General features: G+C 35.8%; 4 protein-coding genes, 1 long non-coding RNA gene and 1 other non-coding gene across 13 annotated transcripts; 3 read left to right on the top strand and 3 right to left on the bottom strand.

The window, feature by feature from the left end:
• Positions 1-1,128: 1,128 nt before the first annotated feature.
• On the bottom strand, positions 1,129-6,225 carry LOC122317988 (glycosyltransferase BC10-like). Of its 2 annotated transcripts, none has more exons than XM_043135093.1 (11): positions 6,089-6,225; positions 5,131-5,617; positions 4,432-4,530; positions 4,218-4,318; positions 4,044-4,115; positions 3,804-3,894; positions 2,882-2,962; positions 2,191-2,250; positions 1,959-2,081; positions 1,804-1,842; positions 1,129-1,498 (listed from the first exon to the last, which is right to left on the bottom strand). In XM_043135093.1, exons 2-11 carry the CDS (start codon positions 5,500-5,502, stop codon positions 1,361-1,363), a joined length of 1,176 nt encoding a protein of 391 aa, XP_042991027.1. In that variant the 5' UTR covers positions 5,503-5,617; positions 6,089-6,225; the 3' UTR covers positions 1,129-1,360. The 2 variants fall into 2 exon arrangements, with proteins under 2 accessions (XP_042991027.1, XP_042991028.1); XM_043135094.1 differs by having other exon boundaries at positions 6,071-6,216.
• A 2,524-nt stretch (positions 6,226-8,749) lies between these two features.
• On the top strand, positions 8,750-12,251 carry LOC122319247 (probable plastid-lipid-associated protein 8, chloroplastic). 2 transcript variants are annotated; one of them, XR_006245041.1, is made up of 4 exons: positions 8,750-9,062; positions 10,086-10,209; positions 10,860-11,037; positions 11,188-12,251. XR_006245041.1 is itself a non-coding variant. In XM_043137226.1 (3 exons), exons 1-3 carry the CDS (start codon positions 8,835-8,837, stop codon positions 11,214-11,216), a joined length of 435 nt encoding a protein of 144 aa, XP_042993160.1. In that variant the 5' UTR covers positions 8,750-8,834; the 3' UTR covers positions 11,217-12,251. The 2 variants fall into 2 exon arrangements, 1 of the variants encoding a protein (XP_042993160.1); XM_043137226.1 differs by lacking the exon at positions 10,086-10,209.
• A 698-nt stretch (positions 12,252-12,949) lies between these two features.
• On the top strand, positions 12,950-18,868 carry LOC122319122 (uncharacterized protein At2g24330-like). Of its 3 annotated transcripts, none has more exons than XM_043137039.1 (7): positions 12,950-13,108; positions 13,383-15,054; positions 15,408-15,698; positions 16,246-16,390; positions 17,440-17,549; positions 17,846-18,260; positions 18,445-18,868. In XM_043137039.1, the coding sequence occupies exons 3-7, from the start codon at positions 15,420-15,422 to the stop codon at positions 18,714-18,716; spliced, it is 1,221 nt and encodes a 406-aa protein (XP_042992973.1). In that variant the 5' UTR covers positions 12,950-13,108; positions 13,383-15,054; positions 15,408-15,419; the 3' UTR covers positions 18,717-18,868. The 3 variants fall into 3 exon arrangements, with proteins under 3 accessions (XP_042992973.1, XP_042992975.1, XP_042992974.1); XM_043137041.1 differs by having other exon boundaries at positions 17,846-18,267; positions 18,445-18,646; XM_043137040.1 differs by having other exon boundaries at positions 13,041-13,184.
• On the bottom strand, positions 14,372-14,567 carry LOC122274840. Its single transcript, XR_006228382.1, has one exon. It is a non-coding gene; the product is annotated as a U2 spliceosomal RNA (small nuclear RNA).
• A 962-nt stretch (positions 18,869-19,830) lies between the features above and the next one.
• LOC122274217 lies at positions 19,831-22,271 on the top strand. Of its 4 annotated transcripts, none has more exons than XR_006228252.1 (4): positions 19,831-20,342; positions 20,478-20,576; positions 20,957-21,477; positions 21,725-22,271. It is a non-coding gene; the product is annotated as an uncharacterized LOC122274217 (long non-coding RNA). The 4 variants fall into 4 exon arrangements; XR_006228253.1 differs by having other exon boundaries at positions 19,838-20,342; positions 21,156-21,477; XR_006228254.1 differs by having other exon boundaries at positions 19,845-20,342; positions 21,278-21,477.
• A 331-nt stretch (positions 22,272-22,602) lies between these two features.
• LOC122274216 (guanine nucleotide-binding protein subunit gamma 2-like) lies at positions 22,603-23,698 on the bottom strand. Its single transcript, XM_043083230.1, has 4 exons — positions 23,385-23,698; positions 23,206-23,258; positions 23,060-23,104; positions 22,603-22,958 (listed from the first exon to the last, which is right to left on the bottom strand). The coding sequence occupies exons 1-4, from the start codon at positions 23,571-23,573 to the stop codon at positions 22,877-22,879; spliced, it is 369 nt and encodes a 122-aa protein (XP_042939164.1). The 5' UTR covers positions 23,574-23,698; the 3' UTR covers positions 22,603-22,876.
• Positions 23,699-25,815: the final 2,117 nt, after the last annotated feature.

The raw sequence follows: 25,815 nt of genomic DNA, 5'->3' as shown, positions 1-25,815 counted from the left end.
CCTCTTCAACTCCCCGCGTGCCGCTTGCTGCCTGCTGCCAATCAGGCTGATCAGCTTTGCTTCGGAGAGATCAGGGACATGGGCAGTAAAGCCCGGTTTGGATGGCCAACAGATGAGATGTTTTTATCTTTATACTAATTATTTCTATTCAAACACATTATATTTTATTTTTAAATTTTAAAAATATCTCCTTAAATAAACAGTACATAAACAGTAAAAATCTGACATAAATAGTATATAAACAATAAAATCTAACATGAACAATACATAAACAGTGTGTAAACAATAGACAATTCAGCTACCCTTATTAAAAAATGGGATCTACACCTTTTTCAAATCCTAAAAATTAAAAACTATCTCATTTCATCTCACTATCTAAATACATATTCTTTTTACAAACTATTTTATCTCATTTTAACTCAAAAATTTTATTACTATTTAAAATATCTCATCTCATTTCATCTGAACTGTGTATCTAAACGGTAAAAGTTATCTAGTTTAAAGTGTGAGATAAAATGACATTAGATGTAATAATGAGATAGTTGATAAATAATAATAAATTTTATTATTATTATTATTATTTAATAGTAAATTAATTTAACTTGAGATTTTTATTAAATTTTAAAAAAAGAGAAAAAAAATATTATAAAGTTAAAATGAATATTATAAAGTTAACTCAGACTTCAATTCATGCAATTCTTATTTTTTATAATATTAGTTTTATTTTCTCATTTATGGCATTTGGTTTTTTTTAATAATTTTTATAATTTAGAGAAAATAAATATAATATGTGATTATCCCTTTAAAGGCGGTCCAAGTACTCCAACCACCACAAGCATGATAGAAAATATTGATTATTCGATGAAGAAACCCACAAGGGAGTTGATCTTGGCATATTTGTACAAACCATTATAGGTTGGATACTGGTCGACCCACCTTAATCACTTCCCTTTTATTTTATTTTTTTAAATTATATTCATCATCTTTACATATCCCACACCCCACTATTTTTTATTTTTTATTTTTTTTTTCTTTTACCAAATATGTGATATATAAATTATAAGTAAAAGAATTCAATTAGTTTAAGAAAAATTCACAATGGTTAAACCAAAACTTTATGTTCTGAGGAGATAATGGCCCAAAGATAGCAATCCGAATATTATTTTCAGAAGCCTGTGGCCTCCTCAAGCTCCTGAATGCACCTGCTTCTTGCCTCTTGTGGGCAAAACTGATCTAAATGTCTGCAAGGTTGATCACCTCACAATGTTTATTCAAAAGTACATTTTTATGTGATAACAGAGGTAAGGACTGGAATCAAATGATGCTGACCCGACCAAATAATGACACTGATGGAGGAAAGTTAAGGTGTCGAACTTGTCATATGGTTGGAGAAAATGTACATCAATTTATCCAAGGTTTCAGGATGGAATTTTCTGGCAAATAAAAAACAAGGCCGCTTCTTCCCATTCCATAAGCAAGGGGTGACCATTGCTCTATTCTGTTGTGGGAAAATGAAAACAGATGGGTCGAGATCAGGATTATGGCATAAGTGCCATTTAGTACAATGGACATTTATATCAAAAGAAAACAAAGAAGATAAAAATCTGGCCTAAATCATTACCATCTCCAAGGAAAAACTAAACAAAAATGTTATTCATGTTTTTTAATCATCAGCTCCCGGCGTAGCATTAAATAACTAATAGATAGATTGGAAAAAATATTACTTACCAGTCAATCATTTAATGCCACATAGAAAAGGATAAATGATTAAAATGATGATATATAAAACTTTTCGAAAAATACCTTTTCCTCGGATGTAAACTTTATGCTCTCATCCAAAGACTGAAATGGCCAACAAGATGTCGTCAGAACAATTGCAAGAGTAATCTAAAACCTAAAAGATAAAGTGAAACCAGGGAAATCAACTAAAGCAGAAGAAAAAGGTATAGGACACATACTGCAATGTTCTTCAGGAGCTCATGAGTAACATCTGGAGCCATATATGTTTTCGGGTGCCGGTTTTTTTCGGACCAATCAACATGTGTTACAGACCAATTTGAAATGCCAGCAGGATCAGTCATCTATAAAGAACACAGAAACTGAGTGAAGTCATGGCAATAAGAAACTCTGAAGATAGTTCAATTCAGATCTAGTTTGAAGTAGAAAATCATGGTCAGATGATACACTCACATGAAATAGAGTTGCAAAGTAATGCTCGTCTGAAAAACAGTGCTGCCCATCCATATTTCGCTGAGAAAGTTAAAAAAGCATTAACATAAAGTTGTTAGCTTGTTTGGACTCTGATCCCCTTCTACAATGACGTGTGATATCAACAACAATATGAAAACAAATACAATATAATGCAGAACACATATAATATATGCCAAGAATAGAGCTTCTACAAAGCTGTCCAAGAACATCAATGACATCTTATATATATTCTTGATTTCAGCGTTTGCTTGTCAGAACGTGTTAAATTGCAGGTACTGTCCAAAGATAGACATGGCAAATTTCCATAAAAACATTGAATGTTCCAATCACTTCTTATCTAAAACCCTAGAGCAGTATAAAAGAGAAGAAAGATAAGAAAGAGGAAAACTACCTAAAGGAAGGTTTATGTGAAAACCGCCCAGGATTCTAGATTTTAGAACCAGCCATCTCTCGTAAATGTAAGACAGTATGCAGTAATCATCTCGAGATCGATCATTATGTTGTTAATTTACAACATGGTGAAATTTAATGAATAAAGACTTGCCAACTTAGATCAAGTCAACAATTAGATATGTAAGGCAAAACAGGAGCAAGCCATACAGAAGATCTCTGGGTTTTTAATCTAACTAGAAAATAGAAATAGCATAAGCAAAAAAGAAAACCAGATTACCCTGCAGTAAAGGCTGAATTTCCTGTAGTAAAAACTGTCAGATATAACCATTACAGCATGCTGCCGCTTCAGGGAGAACCACTGCAATACAAACATGATTGACAACCAATGATTTAAGAAATTGTTAATCGTCTGTGCCATCAGTTCATATATCTGATTGAAGAACCAATTTTTACACCGAAACCAAGCCATCATAGTGTATTCTGCATCTGTCATTGAACACGAACATAAGACCCAATCCATAAATTATAAACTTCTGTATAGATTGTCTACTGGTTTTCCTGAATAAAATTGTCAGCTGCAGCTCAACACAAGCGCTAGGGTCTAGGAACTAGCGAGTTGCAAGTCAGAACACACAACCATGATGTCAGTACACTTCGATTCCAATCTATATTCATTCGCTTACTTAAATTTATGTTCAGAAAAAGAAGTATCTAAACTTTTGCCTGAAGGGGAAAACTTGAAGTTTAGTTCCTGACCATTGCTAACTAGGCTCATTCATTATATCACGTGTGTGTCTCTCCCTACACAGTATATGGGAAAAAGATCATGTAGTTATTCTACTCAGTATATGGGAAAAGGTCATGTTAGTTATAATACTCAGTATATGGGAAAAATGTCGGGCCAGCCTAAATTCAAAAGCTAGTGTGGATATCCTGAACCTAAATGTCTTAAAAGGCCTCGGGAGTTCATGCAGTAATTCTTTTCCACAAGGGAAGTTTGCCCGTTTGGTGGGAACAGGCAATTTAAAGCTGGGCGAGTTCCTGCATTCCAAAACTATTGATAACTATTAAATAAGAGAGCCAATTATGATAGATAATTTCGGCCATTGCATTCAAAATAATGAATAATTCTCTTCTGCAAACAAATGAATAAGCTTTAAGCACCTAATCCACTTCGGTACAAATTCACAATACTATACCTGTGAAGCCTTTCGGAAATCATCTATTTTAACCTCAGGAAACATACGCTCTGAATACCTGCCTACTCCCGCGGGGCCAGGATCCAAGATGCTGGAGAGGGAGGGAGAGGGAGAAAGATAGAGAGGGATACAAACACAATAGAGATCATTGTGATATATTAATTCAGCAGACAGGATAGCATCAATGTTATTAACAACTGTTCAGAGGTTCCCTTTCACAAACTATTATAGATTGCTTACCTGTCAATAAAGCTGACATTTGTATATATCAGATAGTGATACACATATTGGAAGCCATGCAGGGGTATACAACTTTAAAAAGATTACAAAAGAAAAAAGGAATTAGACAAATCCAAGAAAAATATCAAGCATGATTTCACAAGGGTAGAAACACAAATCTGATAATTAAATCACCTTTCAGACAGCAGTACAAACTGCTGGTTATCAGGATCTAGGAGTGCATTTGCCAAAAGCCTCTTCTCTGCATCAACCATGGAGATTTCTCCCCAGACCACCTGCAACAACATTGCTCAATATATCAACTTAAAGATCTGGTCTGATGAATGAAAAAACATTATTCTTATTGTACAAGTTTTATTAGTGATTTAAATAACATGGCTCCATTTACCTTCTCTCTCCGAATGTCCCGGCCCTTGAAATAGGGGCTAACATGCACTGGTTGTTCATTAGATGAATGCACATAAACAGAGAATCTGCCCTCATGGCCCTATGGAAAGAAATTAAACCGTATTAAATTTTGTTAAGGGGACAAAAACTAATTATATTACGTGTGAGAAGAATATAAAGTTGCTCTTGATATGCTGCAGGTAGAATTAGAAGTTCCCAGAGTCAATCTTTCAATGAATGAATGGTTGCATGCACCATCCACTTCTATGTATAATTCATCCCTCGATAAGCACATTAAACGAGTGAAAATTTAGAATTTGCAGATGTTTACCTCCTGAGGAAGTCGTTAACTGTAATCAGTCAATACTATTACTATAGTTCCAGGCCTTTCATTATACTTCGAAAGACTTCCCTTCAAGCCCAGTTTGTTTTTTGTATTTTTTTATACTTCAAGTTATAGTTGTTTGAATAACTCTACATACTTCTAGAAAAACTTTGGTTGTCTGAGTCAATTTTTGGTGCCTTTTCTGTTCTATCGTCACTCGATATCAACTAGAACATTCAACCAAGGATGGAAGTTCAGGTGGCGGGGGTATATGTGATAGAATTCGAAAGCACAAACACACGAGAAGCTATATGCATTAATTAGTGCAAGAATAAGCGAAACAAAATAATTGAAGAACACGAAACAAAGCCTTACACGGAAAAAGTTATCCCAGATCTCCTCCAAAGGTAATGAACCTGAAGCCAGAAACATGAAAGCAATTTTTGGGTTTTTTGATTGAATGGGTGGTATCTTCAAAATTTCTTTTAATACAACTCGAGCCGCAATCTGATCATCACTTAATTCCTGTGAAGGATGCTGTTCCGGCACAGCACAACCACCAGAAGAAAAGACAGAGCATGCAATTGAGCTTCTTGGTGGGTGAATATAGACACCAAACAGAAAAATGCTCGCAAAAGAAACCAAGACAATAGTCCATGTTAAAATTGGCCTCATTAAACGTAATCTCTGTCTTGACCCAGACATTGTGTCTCCTATGCTTCGGCGCCATGCAGAAACTTTCTTCATTTTATTTTGAAGGGATTATATGTTTATAACTGCATCCAAGAGCTTCTTTCAAATTCTTTAGCGTACCATGGAAAGACGAGTGTTTTCCATCGCAGAGCTTAGCAACGGAGGCTATCTGCAATCAAGAAGTATATGATTGATAGAGTTTTCAAATATCTGAAAATCATTTGATACATAAGAGTAGTGGTAAGGACACAATTATTTTACAACTTATAATTCTCTCGCAAAAAGACAAAAAAAATATATATATATTTATATATATGCTTTGATTAACATTCCTTAGCTAACATTCATACATACCTAGCCAATACATACAGACAAAGAATCGGATAGGATCCGAAGTTTCGACAAACAACTTGTAAACTGTATTACAGTACAAAGTTTTATTATTAATTTAGTAAAATTAACAATGTATGTCCATGTCTACACGTACGTGAAAGGATTTTCCCTGATCACGAAGGTTTAATCTTATGCAATTTCTAGATAAAATGAGTGAAAGAAAACAAAAATCACCATTCACTAAAAAAAAAAAAACATCAATGAATAAAAAAGTGCAAAAATTATATACCACCCCTGTGGATCACACCTTCTTTTGAAGCACTGGCAACCACGTCTAACCAAACTCTATCAACCCTTGAAACGCAGAGAAAGACGAAACGAAAAGAAAGATATGAAGAAAATGAGAAGATTTTCACACGTTTTTTCCCAATTGTTGCGTCCTCATGAATGCATTCAAGGTATGAAAATAGTTCTAATATATACACAATTATGGTATGCTATAAAAGGAGATAAATTGAATAATGGATTCACTTATTGAATGATTTTCCTTGTGCAGCAGAAACCTTCCTTATGCACTGGATATTTTTGGTTGAGTAGATAACCGACAATTAATGTCAACATTCAAAAGTTTCCCAGAGTGCAGATAACGTGCGTCAACATTCAATTCTTTCGTTGTGCAGCAAATGTTTTTCATGTGTAGCAGATAGCTGGTGTTAACAAGAACTCAGCAGGAGTCACGATGAGAAATTGAGAATATAGGAGTGAAAGAAAAAACAACGTAAAATGCATGTCCACGAAAGTCTAGGAATACAGAAGGAAACACAGATCCGAATTCCGAAAGACGAACCGGACTCACTCACTCTACAGTCTACACTATCCAAAAGCATTAAGCAATCGTAAATTCCGTTCGTTTGTTTTCGTTAACAGGACACATGCAAGCCCAATTCCTTCTTCTTCGTTTTTTTTCAAATACTAGCCCAACCGACTTATAGCATGAGAAATAATTAATAATTTTTTGATAATTTATTAAAAATAATTTCAATTTTACGTTACTACTATCTTGTTGAGGGTAAATATAGGCCCAGATCAAAATTCACTGAGCCCAAAACACCATTAGAGTGCTAAAGAGGAAAAGAGAAAATGGATTAGGCCAGGAAAAAGAAAGAGAGAGAAATAAAATACAATAAGGAGATAAGAGTGCTAGAAGGAAAAGAACGAGGAGGTGACGGCGGAAAGAGAGATCAAACGAGAGAAAAATAAGTAGAAAAATATAGTTGTAAGTATAATTATGTATTAATTTGTGTATTACTATGATGTGATTGGTCAAAAAGTAGATTTTATTAAAAATAATGTTAATTTAAATTTTAAGTATGAATAAATTAATATTAGTATACAGATTAGTGTGCGACTGTACTTATATGTAGTAAAACTCAAAATAAGTTAGACATGCAAGATATGGGTGACATAAAGTTAATTTGCTTACCTATCACTAATACGGTCACAATAAAAGGGATTTGAGATCTAAGGGAAATAAGACAATTATTACTATTCGTGAAAGAACACATATGTCATCTTAAACTTCAGAACAAGAGATCTAGCATATTGTATTATCCAAAAAAGATATCTTCAACTTTCATTATAAATAAATAAATGAGAAACTATGAGAGACTATAAAATACTTATATTACAGTAGATTTATCATCTAAACAATTCGTGAACATATGTCATGTATTAAACTAAATAAATTTGTGTGTCTTCATCTTTATGTACATTTATTGTATTTATTTTATATTCACTATTATGGATGTATGTGGGGGCATCATATCTCTAGACTACCATCGTGGGCTTTAGAAGACACCGATCGAGGTCCAAGTCGCCACTGTGAGCCGAAAATGATTATTTCTCTCGTTTAAGTCCGTTGTGCGATTTTTAATTTTAACATATATATTTAAAATGGAGTTGTAAATTTATTATTTTTCTTGACTAAATTGGGATTGAAATTATTTATTTATTTTTAATCTAAAAATGTTAATTAGTTGATTTTAAATAATTCTGACTTTATTTAAAAATTAAAAAATAGAAAAAAATAGAAAATGAATAAAATTTTTTGGATACAGCATCATTTGGGAGGCCGATTAGTGCCACCTTTATACTATCAATGCCAGTGTTTATTTCATTCAATCGAAGTTAGCAAATTCACATTTTTTAATTATATAAATGAGGTGAAATGAAATAAAAATTAAAGTTAAATAAAATATTATTAAAAAATAATTTTTTAATATAATTTTTATTTTAAAATTTATAAAAATTTAATTATTTATTATATTTTGAGTGAGAATTTAAAAAAATTATAATAATTATATGAGATGAGATGGTCTAATACAAAGTTTTCACTTAAAATAAATTAGGAAATATTAATTGTTTTTTTTTATGTATTTAGATTAAAAAATACTTAAAAATCTGAGATGAAAAGACCATCGGTAATTCTCTCTCGAAGCATTAAAAACTAAAATGGAGGCTTAGAGGAATATATACGTGCGTGATCCCTGGAAAAATAACCTACCCCCCCATATTACAAATTTTAGGAATATTTTTTCCTTCCATTAATCCAAACATCTTTTAAATAAAAAAAAATATATATATATCTCTTAGTTTTTTCAAAACATAAAAATTAATAAGCAATATAAAATAAAATAAATAGGTAAATAAATGATCAAAATAATTATATTGCTCTAAGATTTTGTGCTTAAATTACTTAAGTAATTAAAATATATCATATATCATGCATTATAATTTATAAGAGCTAAAATGAATATCGTTAATCGTTATTATTCAGAAATCCGTGAACGAAAACGATGTAAACGACCAAAATCCACGGTAAGGCAAAAAATCAGGTTTGAGTCGTTTGACTACATGGCAAAATAAATAACAGTATTTCAATTGCCGGAGGGTCCTCGTGTCGATGCCAATGCCTACTACGTAGGAAAAAAATCTGGAACCTCTTGCCCTGCAAGTTTCTACTTTCTACAGAAGTTGAAGTTCCATCCGACTCCATGGCCATTCATTCTTCCACTCTAATACCATCCTCATTCGGAGGCGCCAAGCATTCAAAACCTAAACTTCTAAAGTCTTGCTCACTTCCCTCCAACCCACCTCCTTTAGTTTCATTTCCTTATCGACACCGCCACCGCAAAGCGTTGAGAATTTCGGCCTCTGTGTCGGTCTCCAACCCGGAGGTGCGGACCGGTTCCGATGATCTTGTTGCGTCTATCCTCTCCAAGGTATTTCCATTTCCATTTTCTCAGTCTGTGATTTTTTATATTGTTTTTTTATGTTCCTAAACTTTCTTTGTACCCAAATGAAGAAAGTGAGAATCAGAGCCGCTTTTATGTCTAACATTGCTGCCGGTACAATTACTAGTATTGTAGCTGGAATATTGCTGAAATCTAACGAATTTTATCGTTTGGGTCATTGTATAAGTTATGGCAGACTAAAATTTGTCCCAGGTGGCTCTTTTATAATAAAATGTAGTATACAAGAAATTTTCTCAAACAAATAGTAGAGGAATGGAAATTATTGAGGACGGTTGATAGTGGTTTCCAATCTTATTTGTATATGAAATTGTTTGGACTCATGTGCATGCAACTTTGAGGGTTTGTATTTATAAAAAACCATTCCGACTGAGAAAGCCTCGACCGTGTCCTCCTTCCTAGACACTCAAAAGAAACTGGATGATACATACTCCAGCTGATATGGGATGTCTATTTTAGTCCCGAATAACTTTAACCTCCCTGAAATTCTCATAGATGTCTATTTTGTCAAAATTATAGTGTTCAAATTAGGAGTGGAATGTGGTTGGTGTGGGTTGTGCGAAGAATTAGAGGAAATCTGTTGACATTTCTGCCACTTGTGAGAGTTTGGTTGATCCTGATCACAGATAGTGATGGTATTTTGATCACTTATATTAGTTCCCACAGAACACATAATTCGTAGGCGAAGTATGTGAATAACATGAACATTGAAGAGGAGTTGACGTGCGAGGGTACAACCATAGAAGCAATTATCGAAAATGGGATTATCGGTTCTAAAGGATGATTTGGGTAACATGGTAAATAAGCATATCATGGCAGATAATTAATACTCAGATATCTGTATTGTGTTGTCCGTCTTTAAATTGTCAATGTGGTAGAAGTAAGGTAAGCTTCAGACTTGACTTGTAATTGTGGGGGTCTCCTACTGTCCTACCCAAGGTTTATAAATACCCAACAGCTATTGAAACATAAGTTATTATATCTCTGAATTAGGTCACACAAACAGATCGAGGAGTTTTGCTGAAAAATGAAGAGCATAAAGAGGTAGCTGCAGTGGCCGAAGAATCGCAGAAATATTGTGTTAATGAGCCTGTGAAATGTCGTCTCATATTTGGTGGTAAAAATAAAACTTGCATTTCTCCTCAACCCATCTGATTGATTCCTAGAACTTAAAGTCTTCATGCATACTGGGTTGGATCCTCTTTTTCTTCATATATTGTATTAGCTTTCTTTTCTTTTTTCTTTCCAATAAAACTATTTAGTCGATAAAAATAAGTTTCATGATAATATTGCCAACACTTTTGAGACGATGTATCTTGTTTCATGCAATGAGCTCCAGCTGAATGGCATCTTCTTTGATTTAAAAGAAATAGGATGGAGGGCCACATGTGTTCAAGAGCTATTGGATGCTTCTGTAACTTATCAATCAAAAAACAACTAACCATTCCATTACATTTCTATTGGTCTTCACCCATCGACAAGTTGCATGAGATATGTACAATGCTTGCCTAAACGGGAAGTTTGGACCAGCTTGTAGATGTTTTCTTTTACCTGGTATTTGCAATTAGTGACTGGAGATGTCAAAACGTCCTAAATTCTTTTGACTAAATAATGGTACAATCTTTTGTGGCCATCATTAACAGGGTGCCCTCCCTGTCAGTCAAGCTACTTGGGAGTTTTGCTTCTGTGCACCTTACTGTCACTTAACTTCTAAGTTGTTAATTATTGTCTACTCTGTTATGGGTTGATAATATATGTTCTTTTTAGAGTGGATGTCGTTTACTGCTCAGTTCCAACATCACCTGGTGGTGGCTACTGGAGTGCTTTGGGCCGCCTTGTTTTCAAAACCAAGAAATGATACAGGTTGTTGATGCACCTGAAACTGTCAGGAACAAGGTCTCCTTTTCTGCTTTTGGGTTTCTGGATGGGGAAGTCTCTTTGACAGGTAATGCCATCGACAATTTTATTGCATGCAATGAAAAAGCCATGCTCTTGCACCATAGTGCATGTGTGAATTTAGGTAAGAGGATAGAATGAATGTCTTGTATAAATAGATGTCTGTGCTGAATATATATCTTCAAATTTACATGGACAGGGACACTGACGGCTCTTGATGATAGATAGATAGATAAGATTGTGTTTGAGCGACCTGAACTGAAGATAGGAGCACTGGAATTCAGATACGGCGGTCATAGCGAGGTTAAACTTCAAATAACGTACATAAATGACAAGATCAGGCTCGGGAAGGGCTCTAGAGGCTCTCTATTTGTTTTCCAGGGGCGCAATTAAACTGCCTACCTTAAAGGTCTATCACTTGGATAACATTTTTTCTTTCATCGCCTAATGTGTAATATCTCTGTAGTTTTGTATAGGCCTGTAAACCGAACTGTCAGCGTCGGTTTCGGTGGTAAACCGATACACTACCGACACATTAATTCTCCAAAGATCTCGACCGAAACCGATTGATAGGGAAGAAGAAAACCGGCTGGAGTTTGATCGGTCGGCACCGATCGGTTTGATGGTTTGGGGATCGGTTTCCACTTTCCAAGTGCAGTGGGACTTCAACGGCGAGGACGAGGTGGTGGCTCATGCCGCGTGCGAGGTTGTGGTTTGACGACAGAGTAGAGAAGAGAGAGAGAGAGAGAGAGAGGTGACGGCGACGGCACGAAGAAGAAAAGAGAAGAAGCAGTCTGGCTAACCCTAAACTAAACAGTGCCGTTTGAGTTTTTTTTATTTTTTTTTTGTATCTGCATCATCAAAACGACGCCGTTTCACTTAAGTGAAGTGAAACGGCGTCATTTCATTTAAACATATTTGAAAAAAAATAAGGATAGTTGAGGTCGGCCGATTCAGCGGTTTTTCACTGGGTCAAACCGTGAACCGAACCGGCCGACATCGGTTTGGCTTAATTCCTACTGCCGGCCGACCGGTTCTCTGACAGTTTCGGCCAGTTTCCTGCTCCGGCTGCCGGTCTGATCAGTTCCGACCGGTTTCCGGGTTTTCTGTACAGTCCTAGTTTTGTACCATAAAAGCTATTCTCCACGGCACTCTCTCTAAATAAACATCGCCAAACTTTACATGATCTGGTTATGTATGGATGGTGAGATGAATTGTGTTAACTTGTGAATAATAATATTTTGTAAATTCTATTGAGATAGATTTAACTTTTTACTTTTTAAGTTGAAATATGTTAAAATGAGTTTAACTTTTTTTTATAGAAAGTTAAATAAGTAATAAGTCTAGGTAATAATTTTTTTGAGATAAAGTTGAGTTTAGTTTAACGATTAATCATAACCATAAAAGTATATGCAAAATCTATTATAAAAGTATATTTTTAAAGGAAAATGATATTATGACTATAAAATATATCTACTAAATGTGTTCATTCATATATATTTTTTATTTTTATTTTTTTTCTTAATGATTAAGAATGTTTAAAAAATAATTTAAAAAAATTCAATATAGTCACCCTAACCGTATTCATTTTTAAAATATGGGCAAAACAAACCTATTCTTAAAAGTAAATGCAAGTCCCGGTTTGAAAAAAGAGAAATGCTACTCGAGCTCCGACAGATTTTTTTTTTCTTTTTTTAAATAGATTTAAGGAAGTATTTTTTTAATAGTATTATAATTTTTAAAAATCATTAAAAAGAAAGGTGAAAAAAGTTGAGTGGCTGTAGAGCCCCTCTTAAATTAAAGGTGAAACTTACCAATTTTTTTAAGAGAGCTGGAAACCGGTCCAATTGTTTCTCTTCAATAACAGCCATCTGATCTAATAGTTGGGCGCCACGTAAGCATTTTATTTTACTTAATCTGCATTTGCCTACACCTTAGTAGAGACCCCATATAGCCCTCCCTCACTTCTTCGTCTTCCACTCCTTCCCAACCCAAGCGAAGATCTCCGCACTCATCCCAATAGCAACTCGAACCCCAGACAGAGCTTGACCTAGACGATGGCATGAATAGAGCTCAACCCGAACGGTGGCATGGACGGAGCTCAATTCCGAGAGAAAACTGTGAGATCTCCACCCCTAAACCAAACTGATTTCACTATTTTTCTACTTTACCAGTATTTCTTAAGCTTGTTGAAAGGTAATACAGTTGTATCGTTTTTAGAATTTTCAGGGTAATAGATTTAGTTGGGAGTTGTATCATTTGTTTGGGTGTGAGATGTCAATTTTGATATTTGATTTGTTCTGAGTTTATTATCTTCTTGTTATTTTCTCTCTCTTTTAGTTGCTATTTGCAAATATACTGAACATTTTTTAGCCTATTTTCTTGGTCGTGTAGAGTGGACGTTGCCGTTGAAAACTTGTTGACTAAGGAGGAAGGGGGTCGATTATGCTTCACGGCCGAGCCCTCTTTTTCATCAATAAAAATAGAGGTTTGTTGATTTAGCAGTTGTCGTGCATGGCTGTAGCTGAGTGCCAGGTAGAACTTCATGTGGGTTTTTGGAACGTGGGTGGTTGCATGGCTGATTTGGGCGAGTCGATGGTGGCACTCCCGAGCTGGCAGCGTCTGTGGGCTTTGGAGATGAGAACAGAATATGCTCTGTTTGCCATGAAGGAGGAACTGGCATGAAGATCAACGATGGGTGGTGCTTTCGAGACTCTCGTCTATGGTTTGGATTTTTTATTATGGTGGCAGTGAGTGACAGAGAGGTGGAATAGAAGTCAACGGCCCATCTTCAACACCCAACCATCTCAGCCTTACCCTTCTCCATTGCTTATGTGATTTCACCAATCGATCTCTCACTCTTGCACTCTTTTGCTTGTTGCATGTTTATTTTTTCGCACGATTATCCTATGGCTCTTGGGCCGGACTGAGATGATGGCTGGAAGATTTTGAAGGGAGAGGAAGAGCAAAGTGCCACTGCCAATCAGTGAGACTGCTTGGCTTAGTTCTAGCGGAGTCTATTTCTCTTCTTGTGAAATTCTGGCATGCAGATGGAGGGCTGCTGTTCTCCTTGGAAACGTTCCAATGTGGTAGTGTCTATTTCTCTTGTTGTGAAAGTACTAAAGGGCTGCCTTCTCCTTGTATTAGCCGCCGCTCCATATCCACTTTGTTTTTTAAATTATTTTTTTGCGAGTCCCAGCCATTATATTTGAAAAAGATACTTTACATAATCTTACGCCACAGATTCCTCGGAATTTTGCAGAAATTAAACGACGAGATTTTTAATTTTTCTCGAATAATCTGTAACAATAACGTTGAGGGTTAACCCATTTTAGGGGTAACCAACAGATTAGGCATCTTATAAATATTTTAACTGGGCTTGGGTGGGGTGCGCCAGGCCCGTGCAATAGTGCAACGCATGGGCGACGCGCAAAGACCCCAGTAGCAAGCTACCGTAATGGGTCTTCCCCCTAAAAAAATTAATTTAATATCGTGTGGCCCATTGGACCACGTATCAGATATTAAACTGATAAGAACAGATACTACACTTGATCTTAGCCAAAAGGCCGAGAAAGGTATGAATTGAACCGTTGCTTGCTGTCACTTTTATAACAAGCCTTTGCTTCTCTCCTCTCTCGTCTTTTCAATGTGGGATTGTAGAGTGGAATTAATGTATCGTACCAGAGGACTATTAGGAGTAGCGAATCAGCGATTAAAGTCTTTTTTTCGTAAGTTCGAAGATCGTCGCCCCGTGTCATGCTAAGCATCCTCTGAATTTCACATTGCTCCCCCCCACCCCCCAACCCCAACCTCACTCTTTCCTTTTATAGGAGGCACACTCACGTACTCCATCGTAGATTCTCCGTCCGTAAAATCCCACTGGCCTCTGCCTTTTGCTTGATCAAAGCGTTGCATTGCGTAGCGCACACGGATTTCCTTCCTCATTTTCATCATTTTCTCTGTTCGTGTTTGTCTGAGAGAGATCAGCAGGAGAAGAAGCGAACGAGGTGGATTCGTGGATTGACTGACTGATCGAAGCTTCTTAGATCGACGATTACTTTCGAAGGTATCTTCTTCGACTTGTTTCTGTTGTTTTTTGGATCCGATGTGATCTGACTTTCTCAGTTTCTCTTTCTCTCTGTCCGCGATGCATGAAGCTGCTGCTGCTTCTTCTTCTAATTAATTAGATGCGCTGTTATTCTCGCTTATCGCATTGTATAATATCATTCGCTCAAAGATTCTGTCACAATTCAACCTGTAATTTCAATATTACAATGGTTTAACTTGTATTTTTCACGATTATTTTATATTTGATCAAGAAGTAGAGTGCCTCTACGTAACTATTTGTTGATACTAACTTCTTTTTGTCGAGATTCTCTCTTATGGGGGTTTGATTTGTTTTCTTGTGATGTCTATTAGGGGAGGAAGGAAATGGTGGAGGACAAAGGGATTGGGGAAGTTGAAAAGGATTCTGCTGTCGGTGCTGCTAGGACGACTAATAATAATAATAATGAGATTGGGAAGAAGAAGCAGCGGGGACTTCTTTCTCGCGTTTGGAATGGAATCTTTAGACTACATGGTGATGATTTCGAAAAAAGACTGCAGTGCATTTCTAAGGAAGAAGCCGCTGTTCTCAACAGAACGAAGCGGAGATCCCGGACTTGGAGGCGGATGACCCGTAATCTTATCATATTCTCTGTCATTCTTGAGGTACTCTTTGATCTGTTGTTACTTGTTATGATATTAAATCGGTCCCTTCTAGGTCAATCATTACTTTGTGTTTGGGACATAAGAGGACTAAGAACCTGGCGAAAAAAACTAGTAGTTTGTTTTTATTATGATTGGCAGACATTCATGATTGCAGTACCAATTGCTAATAATTTCTGATAGCGAGTGCGTGCTTTTTCTTCGGTGTATGAGAGAGGTGAATTTTCCTCATGGTTGCAAATGTTTCCTTCGCGCGTTGCTATGTTAGAAAAGTTGTCACTCAGCTTCGGTCCATAAAGGTTGGATACGAATAAGGAATGTGTATATAGCTGCTTGCGGATGTGAATATGACTATTCCTGAACGGAATAGGAACCTATACACACAGTTGTTGAATACCTCGTATACTCCTTTTTGTTGATCGATGACAAAACTTACCTTAAAAAAATGTATGGATTATAGTGTTGCTTGTCAAAAATTCTTCTAGCATGATAATTGCCGCCTTTTCATTCCCTTTTTATTGTTCCTTTTTCTTTATTGTTCCTTTTTCAGGTTGTTGCTATTAGTTATGCTATAATGACAACAAGATCAATGGACTTGAACTGGAAGATGAGAGCGATCAGGGTTTTGCCAATGTTTCTTTTGCCTGGTTTATCTTTTGTTGCTTATTCAGCATTTATAAGCTTCATAAGGATGTGTGAGCTTCTCAAACTTCATTTCTAACTTGATTTCTTATAATTTGTATGTTCCATGCTCATTGTACATGCTAAAATCTTTGTGTTCATAATTCATTTGCCCTTCAACACCTTATAGCCACAAGGGACTTCTCTGTGCCTAATTCGTCTTTATGGGACCCCTTTGCTACAAGTGATACAGTTTGTTTATCTTTCCCATGCCTAAAGTCGTTTTGCCTTTTCTGTTACCTCAGCAGGGAAACTAGAATAGTGAATAGATAGAGTGGTCAGGAACTTGGGAAGGACACCATGAATGGGTGTATTTTTCCGACCTTTAGTCAAATATAACCTTCTGAGTGATCATAAGACTTCATAGTAATTTCAGACTATCCTAAAATGGAGGATTTATATGAGACACCTCATGGAGGTCTATATACTTGCCCTGGAGGGCACACGCCTCAATATTGGCTTGAATTGTCTTCCCGTAATCTCCTTCTTTAAGGTGACAGTAGTACTTGTTTATTATGCTGGGCTTGATCTTTGGTTCAAAGGCCTAGTTCAAGGGTTCATGGCCTGTAGCTCAGGAAACCAAGGTTATCGGTGCTTCCTAGTTCCAAAAGTTCTTTACCATTTGCACATCCCCAGCAGTCCCTTTCTTTTTTGGGGATTTGAATTTTCTAAATTATTTTCTCATAAGTTGGTAGTAGTTCTGTTACTTATCGAAACAAGTTGATTGTGGTTCTGCTTTTTACTCATTTTGGATCAATGTTTTGGATTCAGCTGATGCAAATCTCTGTGTATCTGCCTAAGATTTCACTTCTAATTAATGACTCCAACATACACCTCTACACATGTCAGTCCTATATACTACTAACGAACTCGTGTAGACATCCCCCCCCCCCTTTTTTTTCTCTCTCTCTATCTCTCTCTTTCACAGTGCTATGTAAATTGTGTTACAATGGGTATTGATTTCTATCTCAAAACTTGCGCTAACCTTATGGTGTACATGATGTGATTGTTGCAAATTGAGGTTGCATATTAATGTGATGACATTTTGCCTGTAATTGGATAGGTGATAGGAACGACCAGAAAACTCTAGAAAGACTTCGGGCTGAAAGGCAGGCAAAAATTGATGAGCTTAAAGAGAGGACAAATTATTACACTACTCAGCAGCTTATTCAGGTTGTGATTTGGAAGCTTGTCATGTTGTTATGTTGCTTTCAGCATCATTTGCACCTGGAACTGAGTTCCTATAGGCTTTTGAATTTTATAATAAAAAATGCCAAGCGCTTGAGGAGTTAGCCTTCGTACACAATTGTCCTTTCTTTAATTCGGGAGTTGAATATGTGAAGAGTTGCAGACGAATTTGGTATGAGGCACTGGATTGAGGGTCTTATCACCTGTTTTCTTTTCAGTGTCCACATCTTTTCATATTATAGCTGCTCCTGCATTACTTTTTATTTATTTTTTCTGTGCAGAGATATGACCCTGACCCAGCAGCAAAGGCAGCTGCTGCAACTGTTCTTGCATCTAAGTTAGGTGCAGATTCGGGCCTTAAGTTGTATGTGGAAGATGAGTCAAGGTTTAATGCTTCAACAGGGAAAAGCAATGATACTGAACTTGTGCAAACTGGTGGGCTTCGAAATCGGAAACAAGTGCACACCAGTTCCAACAGTTCAGGTGGCACTTCGTTGCATCATTCTGATGAGGAAACACCTCGTTCTGAGGGAACGCAGACTTCTGAGCATAATCACCTGGTAGTTAGCCATAGTTATCCGCAGGAATCAGCCACACAGGATGGAGGATGGATTGCTCGAATTGCAGCATTACTTGTGGGCGAGGATCCAACTCAATCCTATGCACTCATTTGTGGCAACTGCCATATGCACAATGGTGAGAGGTCTGCGTCCCATATATTTTCTTACAGACACATACTCCTTTTAATCGTAGAACTAAATCAGAGTTACTTGATCATGCACACCTGCACAGACATGCACATCTCTCTTTGTTAGCTGTTTTGTCTGCAGAATGTGGTTGGCACAGAGAAATCGAATTCATGTAATTTATTTACGTTCAGGACTTGCCAGGAAGGAGGAATTCCCATTCATTACCTATTACTGCCCACATTGTCATGCTCTAAATAGGCCAAAACAGTCCGAGGAGGAGCATGTTTCCGGGTCCAATACCCTCAATATCCGCTCCCTCAGAACAGGGGGCTGTGATGATGTAATCAACGATCGCAGTCCTTCTACGAGCGATAGTGGTCTGACAACTGCCAGCCCCGTAAGAGCTGGTTCAGAGATTGAGGAAATAATCGAAAGGGAAACCTCCAAGCAGGTAGGTAGTTGAAAGCCCGCGTTGGGATGGAGCTATATCTAAGGGGTTCCAGATTTTTGTCTTCACACGTTTATTAGGGGGTCTCACCAAGAAACCTTTTTTTTTTAATTTTTTTTTTATACTTTTTTTAAAATTTAATACATAATTACTAGTTTTGGTTGTAATCATTGAAATCGTTTGCACTACTTTTCACAAATCTTCCAACAATTGCATGATTTAATCCGGAAAAAAAAAATGTCATTCCTTTTGGGGGGGCTGTGCAGAATCAGTGAAGCCCGATTAATCCGCTAAAAATCAGATGCTACGTACAACAAAAATGTGGAGCATGCGATGCAGTCATCTGGTCCGTCTTTAGGCCTTTTGTGTCTCCAGTGGATGGCAACACGTTTCTTCCTTTGTTTGGAGGAGGTTTCTTAGTACCCATGTATGCGACAAGATCTGGAGCTCCTGTTAAAAATTCCAATCCCATTATTCCATCGGTCCATTTTAATCCCATTATTCCATTAGTGTTAGCAATTAGCAAATACACTTTCACGAACTCGACCAAAAGAAAAAGAATATACAGCAAGCATAGAAGAATTTGGAAGATTTGCTCACTGTTTTAAAAGTAAGGGTAATGATAGGGTTACTACCTTATTGGCTATTATTACCCATCTATTACTTATATGTATATCAATTTTTTTTTTTTTTTCTTTTAAGCATTTTTTTTAACATCTTAAGGTACTGTTTGACCATTTGAATTTTTCATTTTAAACATAAAATTCTTATCTCATCATTACAACTTTTCTAAATCTCCATACAAAATATAATAAACAATTCAACTTTTTCTTAATTTTTTTAAATTCTAAAATAATGATAATATTAAAATATAATATTTTAACATTTAATATTAAAATTTAAAATTTTTATCTGAGAATTCTCAGTAGCCAAACAGAATCTAATCACTAAAAAAAATTAAAAAAATATATAACTTTACTAATATCTATTTTTTTAATTATTAAGTAAAATAAAAAATTATAAAAAAATTAAATAATAAAATAATAAATAAGTAATAATGTAGTAATAATGTTATTATTTTCGGTAACGTGGGCATAAGCATAGCCTGTAAAATCATATCAGAATGCCGGTACGATGTAAAAGTCTCGTAAAGACGCTGAGCGCCCCCCCACCTCTTCTCCTTCCCTCTCTCTCTCTCTCTCTCTCTCTCTCTCTAGTCAGTCCAAACAAACGACTCTGTCCAAACAAACGATCCCAAGAGTCTAAAGTCTCGTAAAGGCGCTGAGCGCCGCCCCCCCTCTTCTCTCTCTCTCTCTCTCTCTCTCTGTCTCTCTCTCTCTCTGTGTGAAGTCAGTCCAAACAAACGATCCCAAGAGTCTGGATTCTCTCTGTCTCTGACTCTGACCCCTACCTTCCCCAAGAGTCGTTTGACCTTTCCTTTTTATATTTTTTATCCGGAATAATGTTCGAATTTCATTTTATTTTCATTCCCAACACCAAAACAAAATACCAAGAAAATGAAAGGTTTCTGCAATTTCATTTGTCGGTGAAATTCCAGGCCTCCGGCAATCGAATCATTCCATTTGCATCATTGAACTTCTGGTTTGACTCTTTCCCTCTCCCCAAAAGAAAAAAACCAAGGTAAAAGAAGCAGAGGTTTCCTTCACCTTTTCTCGTCTCTCGCATGCATCCACTATTTCTCTCTGATTTCATTTTTCATTTTAACTTCAGTATGTAAAACAGTGGTTCTCAATTTGTTATTTTAAGAATTTGCAGGGTCCATCAGGTTGATAAGATGAACCGACCAACTGCGTGAAACAACTACAAAAGATACAGCCAAGAGGATAGTGTTGATATCACTTCTGAATTATTGAGGTAGGCCAAAGCAAGTATAGCTTTTTATCTATGAATAAACAGCAAGAAGTTATTTTTGCAGTTTAGATATATACCATTAAATGCGATGTGTTATGATCATCTAGCCAAAAAAAAAGTGCGATGTGTTATCTTAGATATATGATTGTTTTTGCAGTGGTATAAAGCTACTATGCCGCTTGGCTGTACCGCTCGTTAAATTTTTTTTTTTTTTTTATTTAGTGATTAATGAAGTGATTCGAGTGTATTGATTTTTTTAAAATATTTAAATATATTAAAAAAATGTCGAAAAAAAAAGACCTGGGCGGCACTCCAAGCGGTAACAATTGGGCAGCATAGTAGCTTGACTCTTTGCAATAATATAATAAGTTAATATAATATAGGGTGTGTTTGGCCAAATATACACGAGGAAGTGGCACTCTAGAAAGACGGGAAAGAATGATGGCAACATTTTGCCATGGAAGAAGAAACAATTAACACAAAAACTGGGGTGGAGTACCATTTTCTCTGCATATTTTTACATCCCATAAAGATGGAGAGAAATCATTTTATTTTTGCATAAGCCATCTTCATCTGTTTCAGGCTTCTGTCTCTTACTTGTATCCTCGTCATACATTGATTCTAGGTATGCTTTTATGCATTCCTGTCTGCTCAATGCCACTGCTTCCTTTGCCATAATTGATTTTCTTTGGGATGTACTGAAGGATTGTAAGTTCAGTATAATGGGGGTCCTACATTGGCCAATGATGACTACTGCATGGATTGCCTTGGCCCTTGTTGATGGATCTTGAACTGTGGTGTTTGGTGATGGCTATAGGGATCTAAGAACAATAATGAAGCAAATTGCAAATAAGGCAGATCAAGGGAACTGTGTGGATGGAGCGTATTACATATCTAAAACATGGTATGGCTGCAAACTCTAATGCTTCCCATTATTTGCCCTTGTGATTTGCTAGTTTATTGTAATGAATAAGCATATGACTGCCAGTGGTGAATCTTTTCTGGTCTAAAAAATCTACCGAGCAAGAGAAAAGTAATTAGTTTCAGATGCTGCCATAGAATATGGATAGAAGAAAATTTTTTTTTTTTTTTTTTTTTTTTCTTATTCTGCGCTTCTCATAATGTATCGACCAGCTTTTTGATATTTGCAGGTTGCAACTGTAGTTAAAAACAAAAGAAAATCGTTGATGAAGTCGATGCAGGAGTGACAGAGATTCTCAGGAACCACGAAAGCTTTATCAGGCATAAGTTGCCCATGAGGACACCTACTTGAAACCGTCAGTCCTGCATCGACTGACAGTCCTAATTGCTGGTAATTATTAGTGTCATACTAAGATTGACTGGATTTTTGTTTGAATAGCAGTTATAACGACTCTTGGCTTTTGTATAAGCCATTCTCATGCATGGATTCTTAACAATATTGCTTTATACACTCCTTGAATGAAGACTCTACCAGAGAAAATATGAAACGTATTCTAGCAGATTACTGTCTTGCTTTTTCAAACAAACTCCTTGTATTGTATTGGGTTTAGTTTGATGCTCACGTGGATGTTGCTGGCTTCAGCCTGCCTAACCTTGTCAATGTCATCATGGCTTTAAGGGTCCTTTATACATAGATGTTTTTGTACCTATGTGAAGGATTGGCTGATCTCTCGTGTGGGCATTAATGTATATCTTAAGCGTCAAATGTTACTGATCTCTCTCTCTCTCTCTCTCTCTCTCTCTCTCTCTCTCTCTCTCTCTCCACTGATTTTACTCCTTTGTTTTAGAATGGAATATATTGGACAAGCTAAAATTGTAAGTGAGGATTAATGCAGACCAGAGAGCATTCGTTCATGGAAGTAGGTCTTTGATTAGGCGAGTTCTAGCATTACTGTCTATATCCTTCTATTCCTCCAAAAGGAAATAGAACCTCCAGGAACCTTTTTTTTTTCTTTTAAAAAATTGGGGGAAAAAAAAAAGGAAGAAGAAAGGATATTAAAGACGCTGCGTTTTGGGGCCAAAGAGGCATAATTTCTACGACTATATCTTGGAAAGCACAAGGTACCAGAAATTGCATAAAAGTAGAGGACAACTCTCCGAATTATGACATAAACGTTTCCAGCTTCGTGGCATTTTGACAATCAGTAACATGGCCAAAGGAAATGCACCCGACATCTCGACCAACCCCCCACCCACCAAAGTAGCGAGGATAAAAAGCAAAGAAAAACGACAAAACTCACCCTCTTTCCCTCTCTTTGATTTCCTTGCTACTTCAATGCTTTTGATACTTTAGCATGCTCGAGAAGGAACTGGTAATAGCTTTAGATCCAGCGTTTGTGATTTCGGGAGTTGTGGGCTCCTCGGAACCAACGATCCCAGCTGACATCTGCTGGACCCACGGTCCTGCATCAACCCATGCACCCTTTCGTTACAACAAGTAACAGTAAACAACGTTATCTTAGTAAATTGCAACGGCAACGAAGACGACGACAATGGTTTCTTACGACGGAAGCAGCGGATCGCGGACGGAGTCGAGGCTTGAAATAAGTCTGTGTCAAGGATTCGAAAATAATCAGTAATTTATATGATTTCTTAAAATAAAATGGTGAGCACAAAAGTGAAGGAAATATTCATCGAGTACTAAACTTACTCTTTGCATACAATCGAAGAATTGCCTAGAGTCTCGAGTTGCTCAAGCTCTTCCTGCATCAAAACGTTTTTTGTAGACTTCGTCTAATTATTTTGCGTTTCCACAGAAAAAGAAGAAGAAGACAATTCTAATGATAACATCAGTAGGATGATTTTGAAAGAAGGTGGTGAATGGATGACCTGGATCATGTTGATTTGGTTGTGGAGATTGGATATGGCAGCTGCCATCCTATGCTTCCCAAAGAAAGCAGTATAAGAGTCTGCTTTTGCGTTAGCTTGGGGATGAAGAGGCACTCCCGGAGATGATGATTGCTGCTCTAACTGTTGTTCCTCATCTACATCCTTCATCACTGGAACTGGCTCATCCATGAGATAGCTAGATTAATTCTTACGGCAATGGGAAGAGAAGAGAGGAAAGGTCGATTCAAATGGTGGGGAGAGAGAGAGAGAATGGAGGACCAAGTTTTGCACATTAAAGGTAAAAGTGGACCAAGTCGAAAGAAAACGTACATATATTGAATGATGGAACATGAAAGCATTGAAAGTCATCATCTCGTATAATACAAAATAGAAGTTACCATATCTCAGTGAAATGCTTATCCTCAATAAAATAGTTACATGAGAAGTCCCAACATTTAACCCAAATCAGTAAATACAACACGAGAAAAAAAATGAGATATGAGGTCAAAAACTTGATCCCGTCTCATTTCTCATAAGAGATACCACTTAAAGCAATTTTGATATAATCTATTTAATGGACTGTAATTTCAGTCGTAATAAAATGATTTGTGTTATATTTTACTAATATAGACTCGCTACAAAAGATTTTCTAAAATAAATTAAATTAATCCGTTCAAAAGAATTTTTAAATATAATTTTTTTGTAAAAAAATTCTCATTAAAAAATTAGATTTTTTATTTTTTATTTTTACATTTTTCAACATGTAATCCACTATTTTACAAATAAAATTCGTATAATTTACCTATTTATAATTTGTACCAATCATTTATCGATTATTAGGAAGCAGAAAGTGCTTTGAAGTGATTACTATTATTTAGTTATTATTACGTACGTACTTGTTTGTTTCTTTAATTTATTTATTTATTCATTTGGTGTGGGGCGAGTGTCGAAATGATGACACGTTATGCGATGTTGTCGAAACTGAAATCCAACTGACGAGCAGAAGAAAGCATTAGTTTCTGACGCAACGGATTGCTAAGACAAAGTCAGAATTCTGAAAAAGAAATTTTATTTACAGTTGTTAAATAGGGATTTTATGTGCAGTCTTTTATTAAATAAAAAAAAAATATTATTTTAAGAAAATTATTTTAATAATTTTAAAAAATTTTAAAAATAAAATTATCTATACATGTAATCTTTAAATAAAAACTATACGTAACATGTTTATTCTGAAAACTTTACTAGTTGTAAGTATAATTTGGCTCCAGACTTCCAGTTCTAGGATGAAATAAACGGACAGATTCTCACGACGTCTGGCTTGGATTGGAGAGCAGATTTGGTGAATTTTTTTAAAAATTATGTATTTTTTTTAAGTGAATTTCATATTTATCTTTTTTTTTTAAATAATATACGAAATTTACACTACTGAAAATATTATTTCTTTTTATTATTTTTAAACGTCTTTTTGACTTAATATTTTGAATATCGTACCGGATGACGTACCGGTCAAGACACTGGAATGAAATATTTTGATACCAGTACTGTTTTGGAATAGTCGATATATAAATAAATTATATGTATAAATATATATAAATTATATTCTAAAATAATAGTTTATATATGAATAATTTTTATATAAATACATATATATAAATTATAAATAGTCTGGTATGAATTAGAGATCAAGAAATAAACTTATAGTTAAAAAAAAAAGTAGAAATCGAAATATTAACCGGTACGTAAATCGATATAGGCTGAAATATCAACCGGTATGATCGATACCAACCGGTATTCAAAACTGTACAAAACAGGTACAATACTTACGCCGAGCCAATAGTTGGTACAACATATTTCAACCGGTACCGTATTTAAAACCATAATTTTTGTACGAAAGTAAACCGAGGTACATGTACCAGAGTTGTCTGTATCAATAACAGTATAAACAGCCATTTATGTGCTTTTAAGTACTCATTTGTTCAAACACTTATTAACTATCATTATAATTTTTGCAAATTCTCCAACAAAATAAAATAAACAAATCTACATTTTCAAATGCTAAAATAAAAATAATATTTTAAAATAAAAATATTTTAATAATATTTTATTTAATTTTTATCTCTCATCTCAATTCAATTCATCCGACAATATTAATTGTTGTCTTCAGTAAAGTACGTTGTGGGCAAGATACTGGAGACACAGACTCCACAAAAATTGTATCAGTTCAGGAAAAAGCCAAGGAATTGGCATTAAACATGTTTCTTCAAACCGAAGTCCTACTTAATTGTAATTTGTACAGAAAAGCCTTCTTACAATATACGTAGATCCTCATGCGATAGCAAGAACGAGCATCAGCCGTGGAGAAAGCATAGTGTGATAGGAGTTAAAAATATCCAATCTAATCTCCATTGGCCATGTTTATTGGACATTGATA

This window comes from Carya illinoinensis, chromosome 8 (assembly GCF_018687715.1).
Source record: "Carya illinoinensis cultivar Pawnee chromosome 8, C.illinoinensisPawnee_v1, whole genome shotgun sequence".
Classification (NCBI taxonomy): domain Eukaryota; kingdom Viridiplantae; phylum Streptophyta; class Magnoliopsida; order Fagales; family Juglandaceae; genus Carya; species Carya illinoinensis.
Note: the sequence above shows the minus strand (reverse complement) of the source record. Positions and strands in the feature narration are given on the sequence as shown.

Excerpts from the sequence above, each read along its gene's own strand:
- LOC122317988 (XM_043135093.1), bottom strand. The coding sequence starts at position 5,502 with ATGAAGAAAGTTTCTGCATGGCGCCGAAGCATAGGAGACACAATGTCT. Across the intron at positions 4,531-5,130 it reads TCTGGGATAACTTTTTCCGT|GGCCATGAGGGCAGATTCTC; the intron begins GTAAGGCTTTGT and ends TTCTTTCCATAG. Across the intron at positions 4,116-4,217 it reads TTTGTACTGCTGTCTGAAAG|TTGTATACCCCTGCATGGCT; the intron begins GTGATTTAATTA and ends ATCTTTTTAAAG.
- LOC122274216 (XM_043083230.1), bottom strand. The coding sequence starts at position 23,573 with ATGGATGAGCCAGTTCCAGTGATGAAGGATGTAGATGAGGAACAACAG. Across the intron at positions 23,259-23,384 it reads ACCAAATCAACATGATCCAG|GAAGAGCTTGAGCAACTCGA; the intron begins GTCATCCATTCA and ends GTTTTGATGCAG. Across the intron at positions 22,959-23,059 it reads CGCGATCCGCTGCTTCCGTC|GACCGTGGGTCCAGCAGATG; the intron begins GTAAGAAACCAT and ends GGGTTGATGCAG.
- LOC122319247 (XM_043137226.1), top strand. The coding sequence starts at position 8,835 with ATGGCCATTCATTCTTCCACTCTAATACCATCCTCATTCGGAGGCGCC. Across the intron at positions 9,063-10,859 it reads TTGCGTCTATCCTCTCCAAG|AGTGGATGTCGTTTACTGCT; the intron begins GTATTTCCATTT and ends TGTTCTTTTTAG. Across the intron at positions 11,038-11,187 it reads TGGGGAAGTCTCTTTGACAG|GGACACTGACGGCTCTTGAT; the intron begins GTAATGCCATCG and ends TTACATGGACAG.
- LOC122319122 (XM_043137039.1), top strand. The coding sequence starts at position 15,420 with ATGGTGGAGGACAAAGGGATTGGGGAAGTTGAAAAGGATTCTGCTGTC. Across the intron at positions 15,699-16,245 it reads TATTCTCTGTCATTCTTGAG|GTTGTTGCTATTAGTTATGC; the intron begins GTACTCTTTGAT and ends TTCCTTTTTCAG. Across the intron at positions 18,261-18,444 it reads CAACTGCCATATGCACAATG|GACTTGCCAGGAAGGAGGAA; the intron begins GTGAGAGGTCTG and ends ATTTACGTTCAG.